The sequence below is a fragment of the Fusarium proliferatum genome (assembly GCF_900067095.1).
Source record: "Fusarium proliferatum ET1 genome assembly, contig: FPRO_scaffold013, whole genome shotgun sequence".
Taxonomy (NCBI): Eukaryota; Fungi; Ascomycota; class Sordariomycetes; order Hypocreales; family Nectriaceae; genus Fusarium; species Fusarium proliferatum.
Genome location: NW_022194802.1, coordinates 101,878 through 121,603, shown reverse-complemented (window position 1 = coordinate 121,603; position 19,726 = coordinate 101,878). Strand labels below are relative to the sequence as shown.

The window sequence follows — 19,726 nt, the reverse complement described above, 5'->3', positions numbered from 1 at the left end:
GCTTCACGTCGTTGTGTGGCATATGACCTTCAAACCCCCTGTCCCGCTTGCCCTCCTTAATTCTAACTTAGACTTAACTGGGATTCACCCTAAAACAAATGAGCCTTATAAGGCAGAGCGTGATAAATAATCATCCCGTCGATTGGACTTTCAGCCCTGCTAGCAGCGGTGTGGCGTGGAACTAAGGCTGCGGGGTCTCACATTGCATACAACTATTGATATATCGGCACCGATATCCCGAGAAACCGCGAATACCGCGTCTTGAATACCTGATTTTCTTCCTCTTTGCTTGCGCATGTGCGTAATGGCCCCCACCGATGCCGGGGACGGTCCTCGGCTTGTCTGTCGAGATATCATGCTGAGGGGTATCAACTCTTTGCCTACCATTTCTTGAAACTCAGAACGAAGATCACCATCGTCGCGACAACAATCCAGCCATGAGCGACTACAAAATCCACTGGGGTCTGTGGCATAACTACTCACTCGACTACTCCGAGCAGTTGACTCTGCCTGCCTTTGTCGGCTCTATCCTAGTTGCCAGTACCTCCACATTCATCGCTATCGCAGGCGGCCAACTTTGGAGTCTAATCGCGTTCATCGTGTATTATTACCGTGCGAACCCAGGCGAGCCGCATGATGGCATTCATATCTCCCAGCAGGCGCTGTACAAGAACATCTCCTCCCCGCTCGGGCTCGTGTGGTCTCTTATAAAGGGAAATATTGTCTATGCGGGGCTGGAGAGCTGGAAGAAATGGTGGAAACGACGAGCGAGCCCGTATACGACCCGACGAAAGCGTCGACTGTGCTTGTTTGGCGGCCTACCAACGTTTGTCTGGCTAATTTACACCGCTGCTGGGCCCGCATCGCCATTCCTGACGACACACCCGGTGTACAAGGGGAATGAGGTTCTAGCCAGGAGTCAAAACTGCGGTTTCGAGCAGTGGGATCGGAGCACATCCCAAGGAAACATAGCTTTCCAGAAAAATAGCCTGCGAATAGCCTCGGAAGCTCTCAACTACGTGAACAACTGCTACAATTCCACGGATGCCCTGTCTTGCTCCGTCTTACCCCGAAAGAACCTTGACTATGCGGTCTATCAGACATCCGACTGTCCGTTTGGAAGTCGGTGCAAGGTGTCGCCGATCACGATGGAGACAGGATGGATGGACTCACATGAGGATTTTGGGATGAATGCGCCAGTGTCGGATCGCGTACAGATGCGCAAGCAGGCGATGTGTGCGGTTGTGGACGTTCGAGACTTGACGACTCTGGCGTCAATTGGAAATGACCTGTTTCGATACGAGTACGACTTGGGTCCAGTCGAGGGCCTGTCAGAGAACTATACGGCCTATGCCGTAGAGAGACAGGCCCCAGACTATGTCGGATACAATATTCAGTAAGTATACTCTAGCATAGGCGATGGATGATGCTGGTAAGACCTGTTGGACTGACCATCTGCAGGCCATACTACGCCTTTCAAGGAGTGGATGGCCCCTGGACGCCTATAGCGGACTTCAACTCGTCAGATGGCGACGTGAGCCTCTTCGTCATCCAGTTCGGCATCATAAAATACGAGTCCAAAGTAACAGATCCCTTGTTCTCTGCGACCAAGCCCCTCAACGACACCTCTTTCTTCACGCCCGACATGCCAGCCGGCCTCATGGCCTGCATAGACCGCTACCAGCTACAGAACCCATCCGGTAGCATCCAGACCACGATGGGGTCCGTGAAGCAAGTGACGGGCCAGTTCCAGAAGCTGAACTTCAATAACGCCCAGATGGCCGCTGCAGCGCGCTTCATGTTGCCCAGCTCTTTGACAGAGATGTACAATGCTGTCAATGGTCTCGGTGTTGCTGCGCTGCGCGCCCAGCGGAATGTGTTTTCTAGTGTTTCTGTTGGCCTGCCTAGTGATCAGTGGTTGGCAGAGGCTAGAGGCTGGTTCGAAACGACATTGGCTATGTATCAGCTCAGGGTTGTCTCATTTGCCTTCAAAGATGACTCTCAGCTAGATCCTTACATGCGGCTAAACCTAGATCTATTGACTTCACAAAAGACCAACATCACTTCAGACCTCGAGAGTATGTGCAGCCAGCAGAAGCTGCGAAACATCGCCAAGTGGCAGACCTTTTCCATTGCCGGGCTTGCCATCATCGCGGGCATCGGTGGCGGTATCATCATCCTCAGCCTCGCGGTGGAGGTCATCGTTGACTCTACCTGGAAGCTGTTCTCACTGGTGCGTAGGGCGACGACGTCATCTAAGGCCAAGAGCAAGAAGCCGACCTCGAACCTCCGATTGGAGCAGTGGAGGCTTGACTCGGTATCTCAACTACAGCGGCGCGCATTTCAGCATGCTGGGCAGGGATCGTGGGAGAGGGGCGGCGACGATATTCCTGTCCTGAGGGGGACGGTAAACCTGCTGGGAGAACAGAGGCACGAATTGGGTTATGTCTCGGTTCAGGATGAGACTGGAGATGCCAGATCATAGGTGTCGGATTTTTATCTCCACTAACCAAGAATTTAAATTAGAACGATTCGCTAAAGACAAGGCAAATATACATTTAAATGCGCCCACCAGCATTAGCGGTATTTGTTGGTCGGCGGATTTTCGGTTGACTACCTTACAATACGAAACAGCTTGCAAGGACCACAAGCCATGTGAAGGTTGGATTGCGATGCAAGGAATTTGCTTACATATCTTTATTATGGGCGTCCCCAGTATTTAAATCGCAAGCGAGAAAACTGTTTCCCTTGACTGTTTGTAACCTACACTGTCATAAGCAACATTCATAACAAGCGGCATCTGACATGGCTGAAATTGCAGTGTTACTCAGGTCCACCCATCCATCTAGAAACGAGCCGCACAGTTAACGCCTCGTTACTAGATGGCCTCCAGTCGTGTTAAAATCGCAGTAAAGGTTCATCTCCCCATCGACATTACGCGGCAAGGCGACACAGTGTGGAGATGATTTATGCACTGTATTCTCCTCCCCTGAATGGAGGCGCCAATTGTCCAGGCACCAACGCACCAGCGCCTTGGCAAAACACTAAACCCTCCAACATTTCTATTTCGCATCAGGCAAGAGCCACATTACGATTCAAGCCATAAATATTTCTTGTATTGGTGTGACGATTCCTTCCCTTACTCTCAAGGATACCTAGGTGTACCTAGTAGTTGTAGTTTATCTGTTTCAGCAGCCCTGTCATTATGGTTCATCGACATGGCGTTCCTCAGCATGAAGCACCACTGTTTCCTCTGCATTGTGGGTGCGACTGTGTCTTGAAGGACAAAGAAAGGAACAAAAGTCAATTCAGTTGAGCACCCAGAGAGGAGATATATTCTAATGAATCATGGATTATGACCACTAGCCTCAGACCCTTGGTAGCTTATGCATACAACACAAGGGAAAGACTAAACTATTACTCAGTTCTCAGTCAAGCGAGCTTGCTAAAACTTATTTGTAAACAAAGGAAAGGAAAGGAAAGCAAAGGATATTGACATGAAAGCTATCTAGTGATATAGTAACGTCGGCAGTTTTGAGCCAGGGCAGTATCCTAATGAGTGGGCTGTAGCTGTGCCGGTCCACCTCTAGCATTCTGGCAAGCATAATGTGCAATACATTCTGCGCAAGCCCTGGCCAAGTGACACTTGAGCAACGCGGCGCCAAGCACGGCATTCTCCTCCCCAATTACTAATGCTCCTACCGCTATGGGATGGAGTGTATAACCGAAGAACGCTTGACAGCGCAGACAGCGTGCTTTGGGCTGGAAGCCTGGGCAATTCATGGCCATGGCGTGCTCCAAGTTATGATTCTGGCGGTGCGCCCAGCCGACTTTCACCCCGTTGCGTGCGGCGAGGCGAGTGGCAGCATTCACAACCGGTAAAAGGGCAACGGCACCTCGGTACAGTTGTCGAAGCTGCAAAGACCTGGCGGCTATCCTTATTGGGTCTCGTAGTGCCCCAACACCGTTCCAATCGAGGCGTCGAAGTGGTTGCCGGCAGCGCGTGGCGAAGTTTTGCATGGTGCTGAAGGCGCCCCATTCGTCCTGCGAGGTGGTGATGACAAACGCAGGCTGTAAAGGCACCGCACCATCATCAGAACCAGCACAGACGAAGACAGTCTTGGGGATGGCCTTGTTGTAGCAGTCCCACCAGCCAGCCGCCCCGACAGCGTTCGGTAACTGACTGAGTCGGGACGCAAGAAGGTCTTGGTGTAAGGGTTCTTCAGACGAGACAGAACATTAGTACTGTTATACTGAAACGGTCCATTTGGGTTCTGATATGGAGAAGCAACTCACGCATGTTATTGTAGCCACGGGCAATGATACGACAAAGAAGCTCAACTGTGCCAAGCCCGCTCAACGGTGGGCACTGGGCTCCTAGTGCATTGGTCCCAGCCAACGCGGCCATAAAGTTAAGAAGCTCAGGATCGTTGCCAAAGCCCACAACCGCGGCAGTGCCGCGTAGGTGGTCAGCCGCCAGAAACGCACATACCATAATGCGTTGCATGTTTTGAAGAAATGCGGCATGCAGATTAGTGCCTTGAAGTGGGGTTATCTGGATGGCGGCCTCGACAGTCCTAAAAACGAGGTCCGCGTAATACACCAGTTGCAAAATTAGCGTTGTCGACGTAAACGATCTTCGCGATCGTGGATTCCGCATTTCTCGTGGTATATCGTGGGATAAGACAATGGAAGACTTTCAGAATAGTGTTAACGCTATTATTGCTGATCTGTTGCTACCATGCAATATACACTTGATTGTCCGCTTTGGCTATGAAGGTGTTGCTTGGGTGCAGCCAGGATCTAAAGCTGCAGAAGAGGTCAAAAACGCGGCTGCCAAAGCTCAGGAAGATGCAAAAAATAGTAAAATGGCAAAAGAAGCACAACCAACCAAAGAGGAACCTCAAGAAGCGACAGGGGAAGCTGAAAAGGCCGAGGCGGAGGCACAAGAAGCTGCAGAGAAAGCTCCAGTGGCGAAGGAAGCTGGAGAGTCCGAAGCGACAGATCTTCTGGAAAAGGAGGCCCAAGCCGCCAGAAAGAATTACGCCACGGAGAGAGCTGACGCCGCACAGAAAGCTCGGGCAGCAAGGAAAGCTCAGGATGAAATTGAAGCTCAAGCCGCAGAGGATGCCAAAGCCCTGAGGGAAAACATTGCCAAACTTCCAGATACAGCTCGATTTATCAGTCACCTCGTTCCGGATATGGCAGAGGATGATCTTCTCCGGCGTCACAATGGACGTTTGCCAGGCATCGAAATGGCCTTCGTGGCCGGACTAGCGGCATTCTTGGTCACAGAACCGGATGGGTCCCTCGCGAAACTGGGACCTACACAGGTGGGCGGGGCAGTGAAGCGAGGAATTATTTGGTCACATCGATTTGCATCTGCTGGGTTCTGCAAAGACTCCAGCGGTGTCTTGAACTATCCCGAGGCCAGGAGCATCAACAACGACCAGATACCTCAGCCTAAAGTCATTTACGCCGATAGCCGTTCGTTCAAGAAAGACCAGTGGTCTCTCTTCAACCAGGTAGAGGGCTGGCAGTTGGAGGTAGCTGTGGAGACAGTCAAGACAGGAACTACGCTCATCGAAACTACCGTTCCTACTGCTCGATACGGCGATTTGAAGACAGCAGACCGAGTGGAGATTGAGGGATTCCGATCTACGGCGGCTGTGATCCACGAGTATCTCCATGGTACAGCATCAAGGCCGTTGTCGATTGCAGTGTTTGGTCAGCCAGGTGCCGGAAAGTCCTTTGGAGTGAAGGAAGTCATCAAGACCGTTCTCAGCAGCTTTGGCAAGGGCCTCAAGAAGGACTGGAAGCCAATCGAGGCTAATCTTTCCCAGTTCAAGGATCAGTCGGACTTGTCGGGCATCTTTGACGACGTCAGAGATATGATCATATCCGGTGATATTCCAGCGGTCCTTTTTGACGAGTTTGATTCTGCCTTAGATAAGCAGGCACTCGGCTGGTTGAAGTATTTCTTGGCTCCTATGCAGGATGGGAAGTATCTTCAATCCGGCTCCGTTCGATCTTTGGGGCGAGCCATTTTTGTCTTCATAGGCGGAACATCAAGCACCTTTGAGGACTTCACTGGAGAGAGCATGAACAGTAAGAAGGCTGATGAAAGTCAGAGTCAAGCCAATGGCGCACAGGATTTGCAGCAGAAACAAAAACGGGCAATCAAAGACAAGCAAGCCAAGAAGCCCGACTTTATAAGCAGACTCAGCGCCCACATCAATGTTGCAGGCCCAAACAAGAGCGACAACGACAAGGGTGACGAAATGTGGATCATGCGACGAGCGATGCTACTGCGAAGCATGCTAGAGAGACGTCTCGGGACCAAGGATAAAGCCGATAAGTCCATCAGCGTGGACGAGACTCTTCTTACGGCGCTATTGAACCATGAGAAGATTCCTCATGGGAGTCGTTCAATGGAGCTTCTTTTGCAAATGAGCAGGCTTTCCGACGGGCAGAAATTTGACCTTTCCGCATTACCATCAGACAACCAACTCGGCATGCATGTGAACCTTGAAAAGTTCCAGAAGGACTTGGCAAAGGAATGTTTCGAGCAGGATTTTCGTCCCATTGATACCGTGCTCTACAACAGGCAGATGTGGTGTACCTGGGAGGCGAAAAAGATTGCAGCGAAAAGTAAGGCCCAGCCTGTGGCATCTGACAAGATATCTGTGCCTCAGGGAAAGGAACAGTTGGATGGTAGTGGGGAAGGATCCGGTGCAGGCCAATCTGTTATACACGTTTGATGCATAACTGAGTGTTTTGGGTATAACTATATACATGTATGCTAAAAAATGATATATTTTCTACGTCCTTCAATAGACATAAGATTTCCGAGACTATTTTGGCAGTATATATAAATACTTCAACTAATGTTTATTAAAAGTTTAAAACATTAAGTATGTAACTTGACGATCTACTAGGAATAAGCCAACCAGCCATGCCAAGCATTCCTGACCCGTTCTGCCTTTGACACAGAGATGTATGCCGAATTGGCAAGTCTGTCTTGTAGTTCTTTGAACTTGGCTGTAGGAGCCCCCTTGTCAAAAAGAATATCCAATTCCAAGTACGATAGCTTCTTTGTTTCAGGGAGCCGAAAATAGCACCATATCAGACAAAGGAAAGATGTAGCAGCATACACCAGACAAGACTTACCACCCAGGTCCCATGCAGATGGGTTCAATAGCTGAGGCGCGACGAAATTATTAATAATAGTGAATATGTTATAAACAATCCTTGCGAGGGCAATGGTCTTGATCCGAAGTCGTGTTGAAGGTATCTCGGCCACGATGACATAGCAAGCCGGACCAATGGACATATTGTAAGTAAAGGTCATCAGGATGATCAAGGACCCAAGCGCCCAATTGAGCGATGAGTGGTCGGCCAAGACGATTGACAAGATACCGCCTGTAGTGAGAATAAGCAACGCAGCCACCAAGCCGGCTAGGTAGAGCTTTCGCCGTCCGATTGTCGAAAGTAAGATCCACGATATCATACCGCCTAGAATTCCGAGACCATACATTCCTGTAGCTAGAGTGAATGACTTGGAGGACTCGAAACCTGCTTGTTCTAGGAAGTATGGGGCGTATCCGGTTAATGTGGCGCCGCATAGAGCTTGACAAGACCAGGTCATGCAGCACACTTCGGTCCTGCGGCGGTTGCAGCCTCTGAAGAGATCTAGGAAGCTCGAACCCCCATATCCTAGTTTCTTCTCTGTTGAATCAACATGCTGCATGATAGCGATTGTATCCTCGATGTCTATATGTTTGTTGCTCGTGAGTCTCTGCAGTGAATGTCTAGCTTCTGCTAGTCTTTCATGTCGGATTAACCACCCTGGAGTCAACAAATAAGTAGATGGACAGCAATAGATCTCAACTAGGAGAGTCTTACAAGGACTTTCAGGAGCGAAGTAGATAAGAAACAGCAGTGGGACCGCCCATGCCCATTGCAGGGCAAATGGTAGGCGATACGACCAATCTGACGTATTCTTGAGAAGTGCCCGCAGTATTCCAGTGCCCATGAGCTGGCCAATTAGCCAGCACATATTGACATTGCTGAGGATGGCGGCACGGATGACCGAGGGTACTACTTCAGCAGCATAGGTCGCAGCTAAAGTTTGAATCACACCCCACGACAAGCCTTGGGAAGGACCCGTTAGTTTCAGATAATCGTGTATGCATAGCGCATGGAGTTGATGGATGGGGGTAGTCTTACCACAGAGAGCTTGGGAGGCAAGTAGCAGGGCGATGTTGTGCGCGAAGAAAGCTGGGAACACTGCGAAACACATCCACAAAAGTGCGACAATCATCATCTTGCGGTATCCAATCACATATGAGATATAACCATGGGCAAGAAGGCCTATAATCTCGCAACCGACGGCAGCATTTTGAAGTCCCATTTGCCATAATGGCGAAATCTCATAGTCTTGCTCCCCAGCAGAGCCAGTAAGTGGCAGCCTGGGTTCTCCGTACCTACGCCTGAAGGACGGAAAGGCAAGGAAGCCCGAGATGAGTGACTTATCGTATGCCTCCATGACAACAGTAAGGAACAGGAGAAAAGACCACATAATCGCCTTGGGGAAGTGTCGGCAGCAGCTAAGCAGAGTCATCTCTTTCTCGCTTGCCAAGCCGCGATGGATACGTGCGCCGATACCGCCCGAGCTTGTCGATCGGCGGGGAAGCCATATTGGACTGTCAAGGGTGGTGGGATAAGCATGTGAGGGCTGGCGAGCAAGATCTTCTAAGGGAGTTTCGTCGACACCTGACTCGTGATGAGAAGCAGCTCCCTTGGAAGTCATGGATATGAGAACAACTTCATCTTTGCTGGGATTGGCATTTGACCCAAACATTGTCTCAGGAAATCAGAAAGCGGGGTATAAAGAGACAAAGATGCATCAGGGACAGGCATGTAGCGTTACATGGTCCACCTCGTACTGGAAAACGCATGGTGTTATATAAGTCCTCTCAAACTTGGCAGGATTTGACTTTAGACCTGATACAGGCATTACTGGAAACTACAGTTCGTTCCCCGGAGTCATTTCCCCAGATTCCCCCTGGCCTTTGCAGGAATTAGAGGCGGATGAGCATCACATGTCTGGGGAAATCGAGGTAAGACGGTTGATTGGGTCGTTAGTCCTGCGTAGAAGCCTGTGATCTCCTTGATGCCGTTTGTGGCGGCCAGCTGAGCCACCAATTAGGTTTGGCGTCATTTCTTTGAGGTATAGCCCACAGGCTAACAGGTAAGTGGCTGATTTATCGGTCCGATAACTCGATGTGCGTCTAGGGTAAGGATCCTTCGGTTCTTCCAGCCAAATGATAATGAACTTAATTCGCCTCCTTTGCGAGGGATAATTGTGTGCTTATCATAGAAAATACGAGGCATTCTGATACTATGATCCGAGAAGGACTACTTCTGTATGTACATCCACTCTCCCCAAAGAGATTAAACCACAAATCTTACATGCTTGCTTACTTATTGAGTGGTGTTCTTGAGTCGTGCAGCCCTTACAATTCAATTGCCCCTGAGCTAATGGCTTGATGAATAGCATGACACAGGCCGATTCGATGTCAGCACAGGGATGGACAGGTCGGGGTTGAGTGGTGAAAGTTCCTTGATGAATCGCGGGAATTAACTTAGTTTCTGCAACCACCCGGTACAGCTGGTAATATCGGGTTTTGAGGAAATTAGCAAGAAATCATAAAATTCAGGTTCGGGAACTCTAAAATCTATCTACTACATATTTATCATGAACGAAGTTGTCGCTCATTGTAGACCTCGGCGAGGATACGATCCTTCTTGGCAATATCTGCCACTCCAGTCCGATCCTTGAAAACGCTGTCCATTTCCTCAAGGGACTTTCCGTTAGTCTCAGGCACACTAAACCAGACCCAGGCGAAGGACAGAAGACAGAAGACGGCAAAGAAGACGTAGGCACCGAACCCTGTCTCGCGGACAAGAGGTGGCGTAATGAGACCAATGATGAAGTTGTTGATCCAGTCTAAGGGGGTTAGTGGCTTGGCACTTGATAGAGACGAGGAACTTACTTGAACAGGTGGAGATTGCCACGCCCTTTGCTCTGAGAGATGATGGAAAGACTTCTGCTGGCATGGCCCAGGGAACGGGGCCCCAAGATGCACCAAAAGCAAGCATGTAAAATAGAAGAAAAGCGACACTTGTCCAGCCTTCGGCAGTATGGCTGGGCCAATCATTTGAGAACTTGCCCACCAAGACAGCTATGATAAGATGCGGCACAAACATCAGGAAGCTACCCCAGAGGAGGATACCCCGGCGGCCGAAACGATCCAGGGTCCATAAGCTTGACAGAACACCAATCAACTGCGTCACGTTGAGGACGCCCGACATGATGAGTTGCATGTCAAAGTCGAGGCCCATGGTCCCGAACAGCGTTGGTGAATAATAAATCAGAGCGTTGATTCCAGTGAACTGCTGGAAGAACATGAGGCCTGCACCAACAAGAGTTCGACGCCTGCAGCCGGACTTGAAGCAATCTCCCCAGCTGACAAACTCAAGTCGCATCTTCCCAACCACATCTGTACGTTGAGTGAGATCAGGGTGTCGTTCGCGGAGAACATTTGCTTGGAATTGGGCCTCGGCGATAATTTCCATCCATTCGCGTTGGACTCGGAGGTCTGATTCGGGAAGGGCGCGAAGCTTGGCGAGGCTAGACAAGGCTTCAGCCTCGCGATCTTTGGAAGCGAGCCAGCGAGGGGAATATGGTAGGAAAATAGCGCCGAATCCCAACAGCAGGCCGGGGAGGATTTGAAGGAGGAAAGGAAGTTGCCAAGACCAGTGGCTGGGAATTCCCTACAAGTGGATGAGCATATGGTGTGGCGTGAGGAACGGAAACTTTTTTACCTTTGTACCATAGGTTATCCAGAATGCAACAACAATTCCTACAACAATCGACAGTTCTTCAAAGACGAGTAGGGCACCTCGGATCTCGGGTGGAGAAATTTCTGCAATATAGAGAGGCACTACCATGGATAATCTAACAGATGCACGGTCAATGTCAAGGCTTCTGGAGTCCTGGATGAACAGATTTAAAAACTGAACTTACTGTCCAATACCAATGCCACCGATGAAGCGTCCTACAACCAGCATGGCATAGTTGATAGCAGCGGTCTGGAGAGTAGATCCGATCGTAAATACCACAACAGCAACCATCAGCGAACGCTTTCTGGATATCCAGTCAGAGATCCAGCCCTGGTTGATGGCACCTATGAATGCCCCGAGCGTGATCATGGCGGTCATGAGGCCCTTTTTGAAGCCTGCGCCAGGAGCATCGTCCGAGACTTCGGGGAATCGATCGAGAAAATGATCCATTACAAGCGTCACTGAAATGACGCCTTGATCGTAGCCAAAGAGAAGGCCACCGATCGCCGAAAAGGCAGCACAGGCAGCGACGTAAGGAGATGAGAAGAGACCGCGGAATCCTAGTTTGTCAGCTTACCGAAGATCAAGTAATCGCAACGTATGTCGTCACAATCATATTCAAAATACAGGAGGGAACCTTAACTTACCGGAAGGACCATATGGCTCCAAGGAACTGTTGATCCCAATATGCTCCTCAGTAGTTGCACCGCACTCGTCAAGCTTGTCCTTGACGGGATCGAGTTGCTTGTCCATTTTGAGAAGTGTTATAAGTAGATTCTGAATGTAGATGAGCATGAATAAATCTCTGGTAATATTTGAGGGCGAGAACCTGATCTATTATAGCCCAAAATCTCGGTCTACTCTGCGACTTGCCATTGACAATAGATGACCAATGAATGGAGGCGGGTTGCTTTCGATCTCGGCAGCGACATGGATTAAACACGGGGTAGTTTGCGGGGAAGCGCGAGTCAGGGTTTGTAGAGTTTTGGGGTAATAATGGGACAAGTCTGTTCCAACAAGCATTAAGCAATGACCGGGGCATGGGCTCCATTATCTTTGGTGATTAACCTTGTTTAGGTTAGACCATCGGACCTTTTCACCTCAAGATCTAGAAACGGAGCATAGCCCCGATCGTTCGGCGTTTTTTGCCTCGAGAACAATGTCATATAATCGGGGCAACCTGCCCCTCAAGATGAATTTGCACCAGGCATCAAAACCGAAATTTGTTCTGAGAGAAAATGAGCACAGCTACTGCATGCCTCGTAAGTGAGATAAAATATCGGTAACCATGCCGAGATGTCACTTGCCACTCTGACCATCAATAGGCATGCAAGAAACAACATCTCAAATGCGTCTGGGGTCCACAAATTGCTGGAGGAGGTACTCAAAAATGCCTTCGTTGCGCTTCGACGGGCAACGTTTGCGCTACAGCGCCCGTTTTTCGCTTTAAGCACTCAACTACGTATGCCCACCTCCGGAATTTTACGTGCCATTGCGATGATGAGAAAGCTGAGATCCACCGCAGGTCGTCCCCAAATCAGGTTTGGGTCCCTTGCTCAAGACGATGTAAGTGATCACCATACATGCAGGCTCTCACTTACGGGTCCCCTAGTACAGTTCGTGGATGAGACGCCTGATGTTGAAGGTTACTACCTATCAGACTTGGAAAGTCAAAGCCATTGGCAGCAAGTTGATGGTAGCCCTAACTCTCATATTGGACAACTTACGGATTTTGGGTCTAATGTCTCTCCCACGTCTCACACTCGTGCAATTGAGATCAGTGGAGGAGATGGAGCCAGCGCAGTAAGCAGAGACACGCCTCGAAATTATGGTCCAATTCCACACGGATCGACACTGGGATTGGCCAACGTAGGAACAGTACCCTACCCCTTGACGGAGAACCATGAAGTGAGATTGATGCAATATTATTTAACCTACATGTGCACATGGGTACGCCATTCTATCCCCTGTCTGGGACGACGGGCAGTATTGATCTATCGCAGTTCGATCTTTGCGATTCCAGACGCCACTTTGCCAACATCGTGCCCCCTCGAGCAGCGTCTTGCCCGACCCTCCTCAATGCTATCTTTGCCTTGTCCTCCAGGCATCTCAGCCTAAACGCGCAATACGACCCCTACGCCTCCGATCGGTACCATCAAGCATGTCTCAGGCACTTGACAACAATCTCAAACGACTCCTCGGCCCTAAACGACGACAATCTGCTCGCAGCGACTATTCTCCTACGGACTCTCGAGGAACTCGATGTTCCACTTATAGGCACCGATCACGAAGGTCACCTGTTAGGAATACAACTATTTATGAACACTTGCGACTCTACAACTACCCCGAGTAGTCTACGTTTAGCCTCGTTCTGGGTCGGCATGAGACAGGAGGTAACGATGAGTTTTGCAAGTCAAAGGCCTGTCAAAATCAGGCTCGACCACGGATTCATGGACAGGTCCCTCTCTGAAGCCGATGACGATACATGGGCAAATAGAATTATCGTCCACAGTGCAGATGTTATAAACTACTGTTTTGGAAATAACGGTCCAAACAGACACCGCTATCAAGAACTGGTTGACTATGACCAAGCTTGGCTACGAGCTCGGCCAGTGTCCTGGCTGCCTGTTGCTTACAGTGCTTCAGGTGAGACCTTGGGCGGGGCTTTTCCATATATCATCTATTTAAACCACGCTGTCGGTATGTTACAGATTTTGATTTGAGGAAGTCTACTGACAGATATCAGTGATCGGACAAGTCCATAGCATATTTGCTCGTATTCTCCTCATGTGCCATGATGATAGAGTACCACGAATTGGACCATCTGCTCAGCTAGCTCGGAAGCAAATTGATGTGGGTTGAGATGTATATTCCACTATAACATTGTATTCTGACCGATTCAGGACGATATCCGGACTCAAGTCCGAGAACTTTGCGGGATAGCTCTCTCAAACCCCTCCACGAGACCCGCTGCCTTCACGGCCTGCATGGGAGTGACGGCGTGTGGAGATCGATTTACCGAGAGACGGGATCAGGAAGCGTTATTGGATGTGTTGATGCTGACGCAGAATACCCATTCGTGGCCCACTGCATCAGCACAGGACCATTTAAAGAGAGCATGGGGTTGGGTGAATTCTTGATGCAAGAAAAGAGCTTAGGCTGTAGCTGTAATTGGTATATGCGGTAGAATAGTCTTTGATACAGTTGCTGAAGGGTCAGCAATTGAGCGATTCGGATCGCCATTAATTTCGATACTGTATAAATGTCTGAGTGAAATAAGAACGCTGCTGATCCTCATGATGTCTATACCTACAATATGGCGGCGGTCTGAAATACTGTGGAGCTTTACTCGGGATGATTAATCGTATACTCTGCATCGGGGCAATTTACCCCGAACCAACACACAACTGAAGGCCAAAACCTCCGAATACTCTATTCCACCATGCTTTTCTCGTCAAATGGGGCAAGTGCTTTCCCCAGCATAAAATTCCAAGACAAGAGACAATAAGTCTGCCATTAACATGGAGACACTTAATCGAGTGTCAGGCTATATATAGTAAATCAGAAAGCCAAGGCAGCAGTACCGCACTTCTCACCCTTCATTTACCTCCTTCAATTTCCTCACTCCTTCACCAACCTCGCTACCCTTACTACAATGGCACCTCGCAAACTTCAAGTTGGAGTCGCTGGCCTCGGGAGAATGGGCAAGCGACATGCCCTTAATTTCCTTCAGAATGTCCCGCGAGCTATTCTGGTCGCCGTCACCAGCCCTGATGCTGCCGAGAGGGACTGGGCTGCCGAGAATCTCGCCCCGGACGGGGTAGCTATATACGAGAACTACTCTGACATGATAGCCCACGTAGGCTTGGATGCAGTTTGCGTCGCCTCTGCCACTGCGGTGCATGCTGAACAGACCAATGCCGCTATTGCCGCGGGCAAGCACGTCTTGTGCGAGAAGCCCCTTGGCACAACGGTTGAGATAGTGAGTTCTTCTTTGTGACGGGCTTCACGTCATGCTAATATCTCAGTCTCAATCTGTTGTGGACGCCGCTGCTACCCGCCCCGACCTCAAAGTCATGTGCGGCTTTTCCCGCCGTTTCGACGCTTCATACCGCGACGCCTACGAGAAAACAAAGTCAGGCTTGATTGGCCGCCCATCTGTTCTGAGGAGCCAAACTTGCGATGTTCTAGACCCTTCAGGTTTTTTTGTCGCATATGCTCAGTTCTCTGGTGGTATATTCGTGGATTGCAGTATTCATGATATTGACCTAGCTCTATGGTTTTTCGGTCAAGAGTCCAAGGTTCGATCAGTACATGCTGTCGGAATTACTGCCGTGGAACCAGATCTGAGACAATATGACGATAGAGACAATGCCGTGGGTGTTGTCGAATTCTACGATGGCCGGATTGCGTATCTGTATGCCTCACGCATGATGGCTGCTGGTCAAGAGGATACAACCGAGATTATCGGAACTAAGGGCAAGTTGTCTGTAAACTTGATTCCAGTCGAGAACCACGTTCGAATTTATGGTCAAGAAGGTATCAGGCATGAGCTTCCTCAGAACTATTGGGGGCGATTTCAAGCAGCATTCACAAGAGAAGCTATCGAGTTTACCGACTGTGTGCTGGATGACAAGCCTGTGCCTGTTGAACTAGAATCAGCAGTAACAGCAGTGCGCATTGGTGCAGCTTTGCAACGGTCTATGATTATGGGGAATAAGATTCACTTTGACGAGGGTGGTAATGAAGTCAACAGAGCTCAATTATAATACAATGGCTAGAGCAACGTCGCAATACTAGTGTTATAAATAAAATATCCCGCTTACACTGGGCCACAATCTCAAATGGCTATTGCTGTCTCCACTACAGCTTTGACACATACTTCCCACGAGTCGCTTGAAAGCTAGGATTACCCATGACAAACTGACAAGTGGCCATCTGGCTCATAAGCCGGTCGCCTCTCAACCGTTCCATTACAACAGCCTCTCCAGCAAACATAACCTCTACATTACCATTATTCCATCGAGGTAAGAGGGTGATCTCCCCATGAGGCGGGATTCTACCAAGATAAGGCTCTCTAAAGGCCTCACAAGAACCAAGCTCGGGGCCCCAACTTGACAGCATAGCTGCACTTGCTCGGGTATGGTCTGTCACAAGTGCATCGATGGGCCCTTTTGGTATTAGGCCCGGATTGATAGGATGGGAATGAGCTATCTCGAGCATCTCTCGAAACGTTTCCTCGCTCCAGGCATTATTGCTGTTGCGAATTGCCACTGCTGCATGAGCCAGAGTCTTGGGGTCAGGTGAGATGAAGTCGCTCGTGCTCACAGACACAGGGAACAGATCCACGCAGGCAGGCATGTAGTTGTTGGGTAAAGGAGGCGTCAATCGACGACGAATGCTTCCAGCAAAAACAATCTTGCTAGTCTCAGGCAGAGGATCACGGCCTGATAAGCCCGGAGCATATTTGGCGCTAAAGAGTCGGTTCCATGCAAAAGCAGTCAAACAATCCGTAGACGACACTTTTGAGCCCCTTGGCAAGACCTCTTGGATCATGTGTTGAAGCTGCTTTGTGGAGGACTGTGTGAAGGTCCAAACAGAACAAGAGAGAGTGCGAAGTTCATCTTCGGTAAATCTCACTAGATCGTCATTGGTGAGACGTGCCTTAGTAAAGATGTTTGACACCTTCTCTGCAACTTCTTCTGGATATCGAGGGTCCAGCATGTCAAGGTGTTGAAGCTTCTCTGCGCGAGCTCCGAGCTTGGCCAGATCCTCCTCGATACCCACGTCAGGTGTCAAGAGAGAGCGATCTATCAAGTCCGCCGGTACTTGCAGCGGGAGTGGAGGTATAGGTTGACCATCGAGTCTGGCAGTTGCTATCGCATTCGTGTTCTGTGACCAAGACCTGAGAAAGTCCATAAACTGGACGAGGTCACCTATAACATGCGTGATCGACATGGTCAAGACGATACCGCCCTTGACGACATTGAACTGAGGTGCGATTACAGGATCACCATCTTGAACGTAAGGAAAGTCCGTTGGTCGGAGCTTGCCCAGACCATCTTCCTCGCCATCGCCAAACGGCCACCCATTAATCTTGAGCTCGGTGTAAGAAGGTACATTTGCATCGTGACGATGATCTCGATACCAGAAGTTCGTGCCAACATGTGGTGCCTCTTGAATCTCAATCGCGTAACGTCCAGTTTCATCTTTTCTGATAATGCCTGCGAGATGCGGATGCTCGTAGATACATCGGGAGAGCCCTTGCCTGCAGTCTTGGTAGAGCTGTCGAGGGTCCACTCCCGGTTGTAGAGGAAAGAAGTGTGTAGGCGAAGGATACACTGAAGCGGTGAGGTTGTCGAGGGCTGAGCACTTCACGATGGATGGCTGTATGGGGCCCGCTGGCTCGACCCATGAATCGGACATAGCTGATTCGTCGTTCGTGTTTGCAGACATTGATGCAGTAGAATTGTTTCTCCTTATTTCAAGAGATAAGTGACTGCTCTAAGAAAAGATGGTTTATCATTTTGTATGATGTCGGACTAGACACGTGAAAGCAATTACTCTTCTTTATTCATTGCTGCTCTATGATATCAACATGACTTTGACCTCCGTTTCAGCTTTATTATCACGAAAACCTTCATGTTTTCGCAATCTAAACTCAACACAGTAAGGACCGCGAAAATATTAAACGTACGATAAGAGGTAGATCATCTACCCTTTAGTGTTTCTTGCGTTACAATTACAAGCTTCGGAATGAAGTCTAAACCCTGCACAGCTGTGGCTCGGACCGCTCTTTTGTCACATCTCATTGCCGAATCATGTCTAAGCGATATCGCCTATCAGAAAAGACAGATACAACGTGCGCTTGGACAAAAAAGCGACAACCATACAGCTCCCCTCGTATAAGGATCTGCAGTCAAAGGTGGAGATCGCGCACAAGCTTTATCGGAATGTGTCAGGTAAACAAGACTCAAGACCCGAGCAGCATATCGTCTTAATCATGTGTTGGTCAAAGCGTAATACGAAATTACTTAGATTATCGCGAGTATGTGAGTCTAGACTGAAAGAATGCATATACTACAATCTCGGCATTTAGCACGCCCAACGCATCAGATATCATATTGCTTTGTACATTATCTGCCGAGGACATCCACGACTTCGTTCTAAACTGCTTCATCTTGCGCATGCGAATTTCTCAAGCTTTGACATTACCAACGCAGAATCCTTCGACATGTCCATTGCCATTCCATCTGTTCCATCCGCCTACTTCACCTCCACTGCCATTCAACCACAGCCAGACACGCATGGAAAGAGAGTCAAATTGTCAGCAATCGACCAGATCGCTCCAAGAGACTACATCTCATCATGCTTATTTTTTCCCGTATCACAAAATGCAGACAAGAGACATATCTTTCATCTGCTCGAGCGGGCCTTGGTCAACACGATCAGTGATATCCCAGAACTTGCATGTTCTGTACGACGGCCGATCGGAAACGATCGGGAAGAGGTTGAACTTCTATTCGATAGCCACCAAGGCGCCATACTCAATTACAGGGATTATACGGCACCGGAACTTCGGACTTTATGGAAGTTCGGTACGTTCCACCAACTGGAGAGAGAATATTTTCCTCTGAAAATCCCGAGACATATTGTCTTTGGCACGTCGGCAAAGCTAGTACCGGGTTCCAGTATTCCGGCATTGGTAGTTCAGTGCAACTTCATACCTGGAGGCCTTGTACTCGGAACCTGTCTGCATGTAAGTACACATTACTTGCGCGGTATATCCCTTGCTCCCCGTTACACTACTGCAGGCGATAGGGCTTGTGCAACACAAGCTTCGCGGTCCAATTGACAGGTACTGACTGATATACAGCATGTGGCGGGCGATGGTGCCTGCAACTTTATCTTGCACAAGACAATAGGCATGCACTTGGCTGCCATTACCAAAGGACTCGGCCTCCGAACTTTTCCAATCACGCCCCTCGAACGAAGCTCAGTTGTTGAGGGCGAACAGGGCGTGACTTTAGAAGAGTTTCCCGATTGGAAACTCACAGAGACATCTTCCACATTCTTGAACCCGACAAACTATGCGGCTGCCGAGGTTCAGTCGATCGAGCATGGCATATTCTCCATCTCCGGGGAGGATCTCTCTTTGCTCAAGAACCGTGTCTTGAAAGGCGCTACCAACACCAAGTTAAGCACAACTGAAGCTATATGCGCTTTTCTCTGGCGCCACGTTGTCCTTGCCCGGCAGATAGACCACCATCAATACCCAGAGGCTAAGCTATCAATCACTGTCGATTCAAGGGAACGAATGGAACATCCGCCACTCCCGTCTAATTATTGGGGGAATTTCGCAGAGCCGAACGCAGTCGCCAGAGCATCTGTTGCTCATTTACAAAACGAACAAGATAAACCCGAGATATATGTAGAATTGGCGAGCAGTGTCAAGCGAGCCATTGCGGCTGTCAACAACAAAGCAGTAAGGCGTCTGGTTGGACTGCTCAACCAGATGCCGAAGAGTACTTCCTTGACCTGGAATGTCGACCGATACCCGGGACCGGACATGCTAATAGTCTGTCTCCAAGCACATAGATACAACGATATTTATTTCGGGCGTGACCTTGGCTATCCTTCTGCATTTCGCGTTACTGTTGGGGATACTGAGGGCAAACCTGACGGTCGCTGCATTATTCTGCCACCGCGTCATACGGAAGGTCGGGGTCTGGAGCTGATCTTACAATACGATAGTGGCACTCTGGAGAGACTTGAGAACAACGTGGAATTTAGCAAATTCTTTATTCGTCGTAATTAG

General features: G+C 49.3%; 9 protein-coding genes across 9 annotated transcripts; 5 read left to right on the top strand and 4 right to left on the bottom strand.

Moving 5' to 3' along the window:
* Positions 1-437: 437 nt before the first annotated feature.
* Positions 438-2,485, top strand: FPRO_12648 (uncharacterized protein; the record flags this gene model as incomplete). Its single annotated transcript, XM_031223187.1, has 2 exons — positions 438-1,396; positions 1,462-2,485. 2 exons carry the CDS (start codon positions 438-440, stop codon positions 2,483-2,485), a joined length of 1,983 nt encoding a protein of 660 aa, XP_031088571.1.
* A 1,067-nt stretch (positions 2,486-3,552) lies between these two features.
* On the bottom strand, positions 3,553-4,495 carry FPRO_12647 (uncharacterized protein; the record flags this gene model as incomplete). Its single annotated transcript, XM_031223186.1, has 2 exons — positions 3,553-4,220; positions 4,297-4,495. 2 exons carry the CDS (start codon positions 4,493-4,495, stop codon positions 3,553-3,555), a joined length of 867 nt encoding a protein of 288 aa, XP_031088570.1.
* Positions 4,496-4,688: 193 nt separating this feature from the next.
* Positions 4,689-6,761, top strand: FPRO_12646 (uncharacterized protein; the record flags this gene model as incomplete). Its single annotated transcript, XM_031223185.1, has 1 exon — positions 4,689-6,761. The coding sequence occupies one exon, from the start codon at positions 4,689-4,691 to the stop codon at positions 6,759-6,761; it is 2,073 nt and encodes a 690-aa protein (XP_031088569.1).
* A 173-nt stretch (positions 6,762-6,934) lies between these two features.
* On the bottom strand, positions 6,935-8,863 carry FPRO_12645 (uncharacterized protein; the record flags this gene model as incomplete). The annotated part of the gene is made up of 1 exon (XM_031223184.1): positions 6,935-8,863. The coding sequence occupies one exon, from the start codon at positions 8,861-8,863 to the stop codon at positions 6,935-6,937; it is 1,929 nt and encodes a 642-aa protein (XP_031088568.1).
* An 895-nt stretch (positions 8,864-9,758) lies between these two features.
* Positions 9,759-11,661, bottom strand: FPRO_12644 (uncharacterized protein; the record flags this gene model as incomplete). Its single annotated transcript, XM_031223183.1, has 5 exons — positions 9,759-10,012; positions 10,059-10,839; positions 10,891-11,023; positions 11,093-11,468; positions 11,556-11,661. The coding sequence occupies 5 exons, from the start codon at positions 11,659-11,661 to the stop codon at positions 9,759-9,761; spliced, it is 1,650 nt and encodes a 549-aa protein (XP_031088567.1).
* Positions 11,662-12,146: 485 nt separating this feature from the next.
* Positions 12,147-14,048, top strand: FPRO_12643 (uncharacterized protein; the record flags this gene model as incomplete). The annotated part of the gene is made up of 6 exons (XM_031223182.1): positions 12,147-12,170; positions 12,234-12,474; positions 12,521-12,858; positions 12,912-13,608; positions 13,655-13,761; positions 13,812-14,048. The coding sequence occupies 6 exons, from the start codon at positions 12,147-12,149 to the stop codon at positions 14,046-14,048; spliced, it is 1,644 nt and encodes a 547-aa protein (XP_031088566.1).
* Positions 14,049-14,563: 515 nt separating this feature from the next.
* Positions 14,564-15,677, top strand: FPRO_12642 (uncharacterized protein; the record flags this gene model as incomplete). Its single annotated transcript, XM_031223180.1, has 2 exons — positions 14,564-14,890; positions 14,937-15,677. 2 exons carry the CDS (start codon positions 14,564-14,566, stop codon positions 15,675-15,677), a joined length of 1,068 nt encoding a protein of 355 aa, XP_031088565.1.
* A 94-nt stretch (positions 15,678-15,771) lies between these two features.
* FPRO_12641 (uncharacterized protein) lies at positions 15,772-17,364 on the bottom strand (the record flags this gene model as incomplete). Its single annotated transcript, XM_031223179.1, has 1 exon — positions 15,772-17,364. One exon carries the CDS (start codon positions 17,362-17,364, stop codon positions 15,772-15,774), a length of 1,593 nt encoding a protein of 530 aa, XP_031088564.1.
* A 778-nt stretch (positions 17,365-18,142) lies between these two features.
* Positions 18,143-19,726, top strand: FPRO_12640 (uncharacterized protein; the record flags this gene model as incomplete). The annotated part of the gene is made up of 2 exons (XM_031223178.1): positions 18,143-18,667; positions 18,785-19,726. The coding sequence occupies 2 exons, from the start codon at positions 18,143-18,145 to the stop codon at positions 19,724-19,726; spliced, it is 1,467 nt and encodes a 488-aa protein (XP_031088563.1).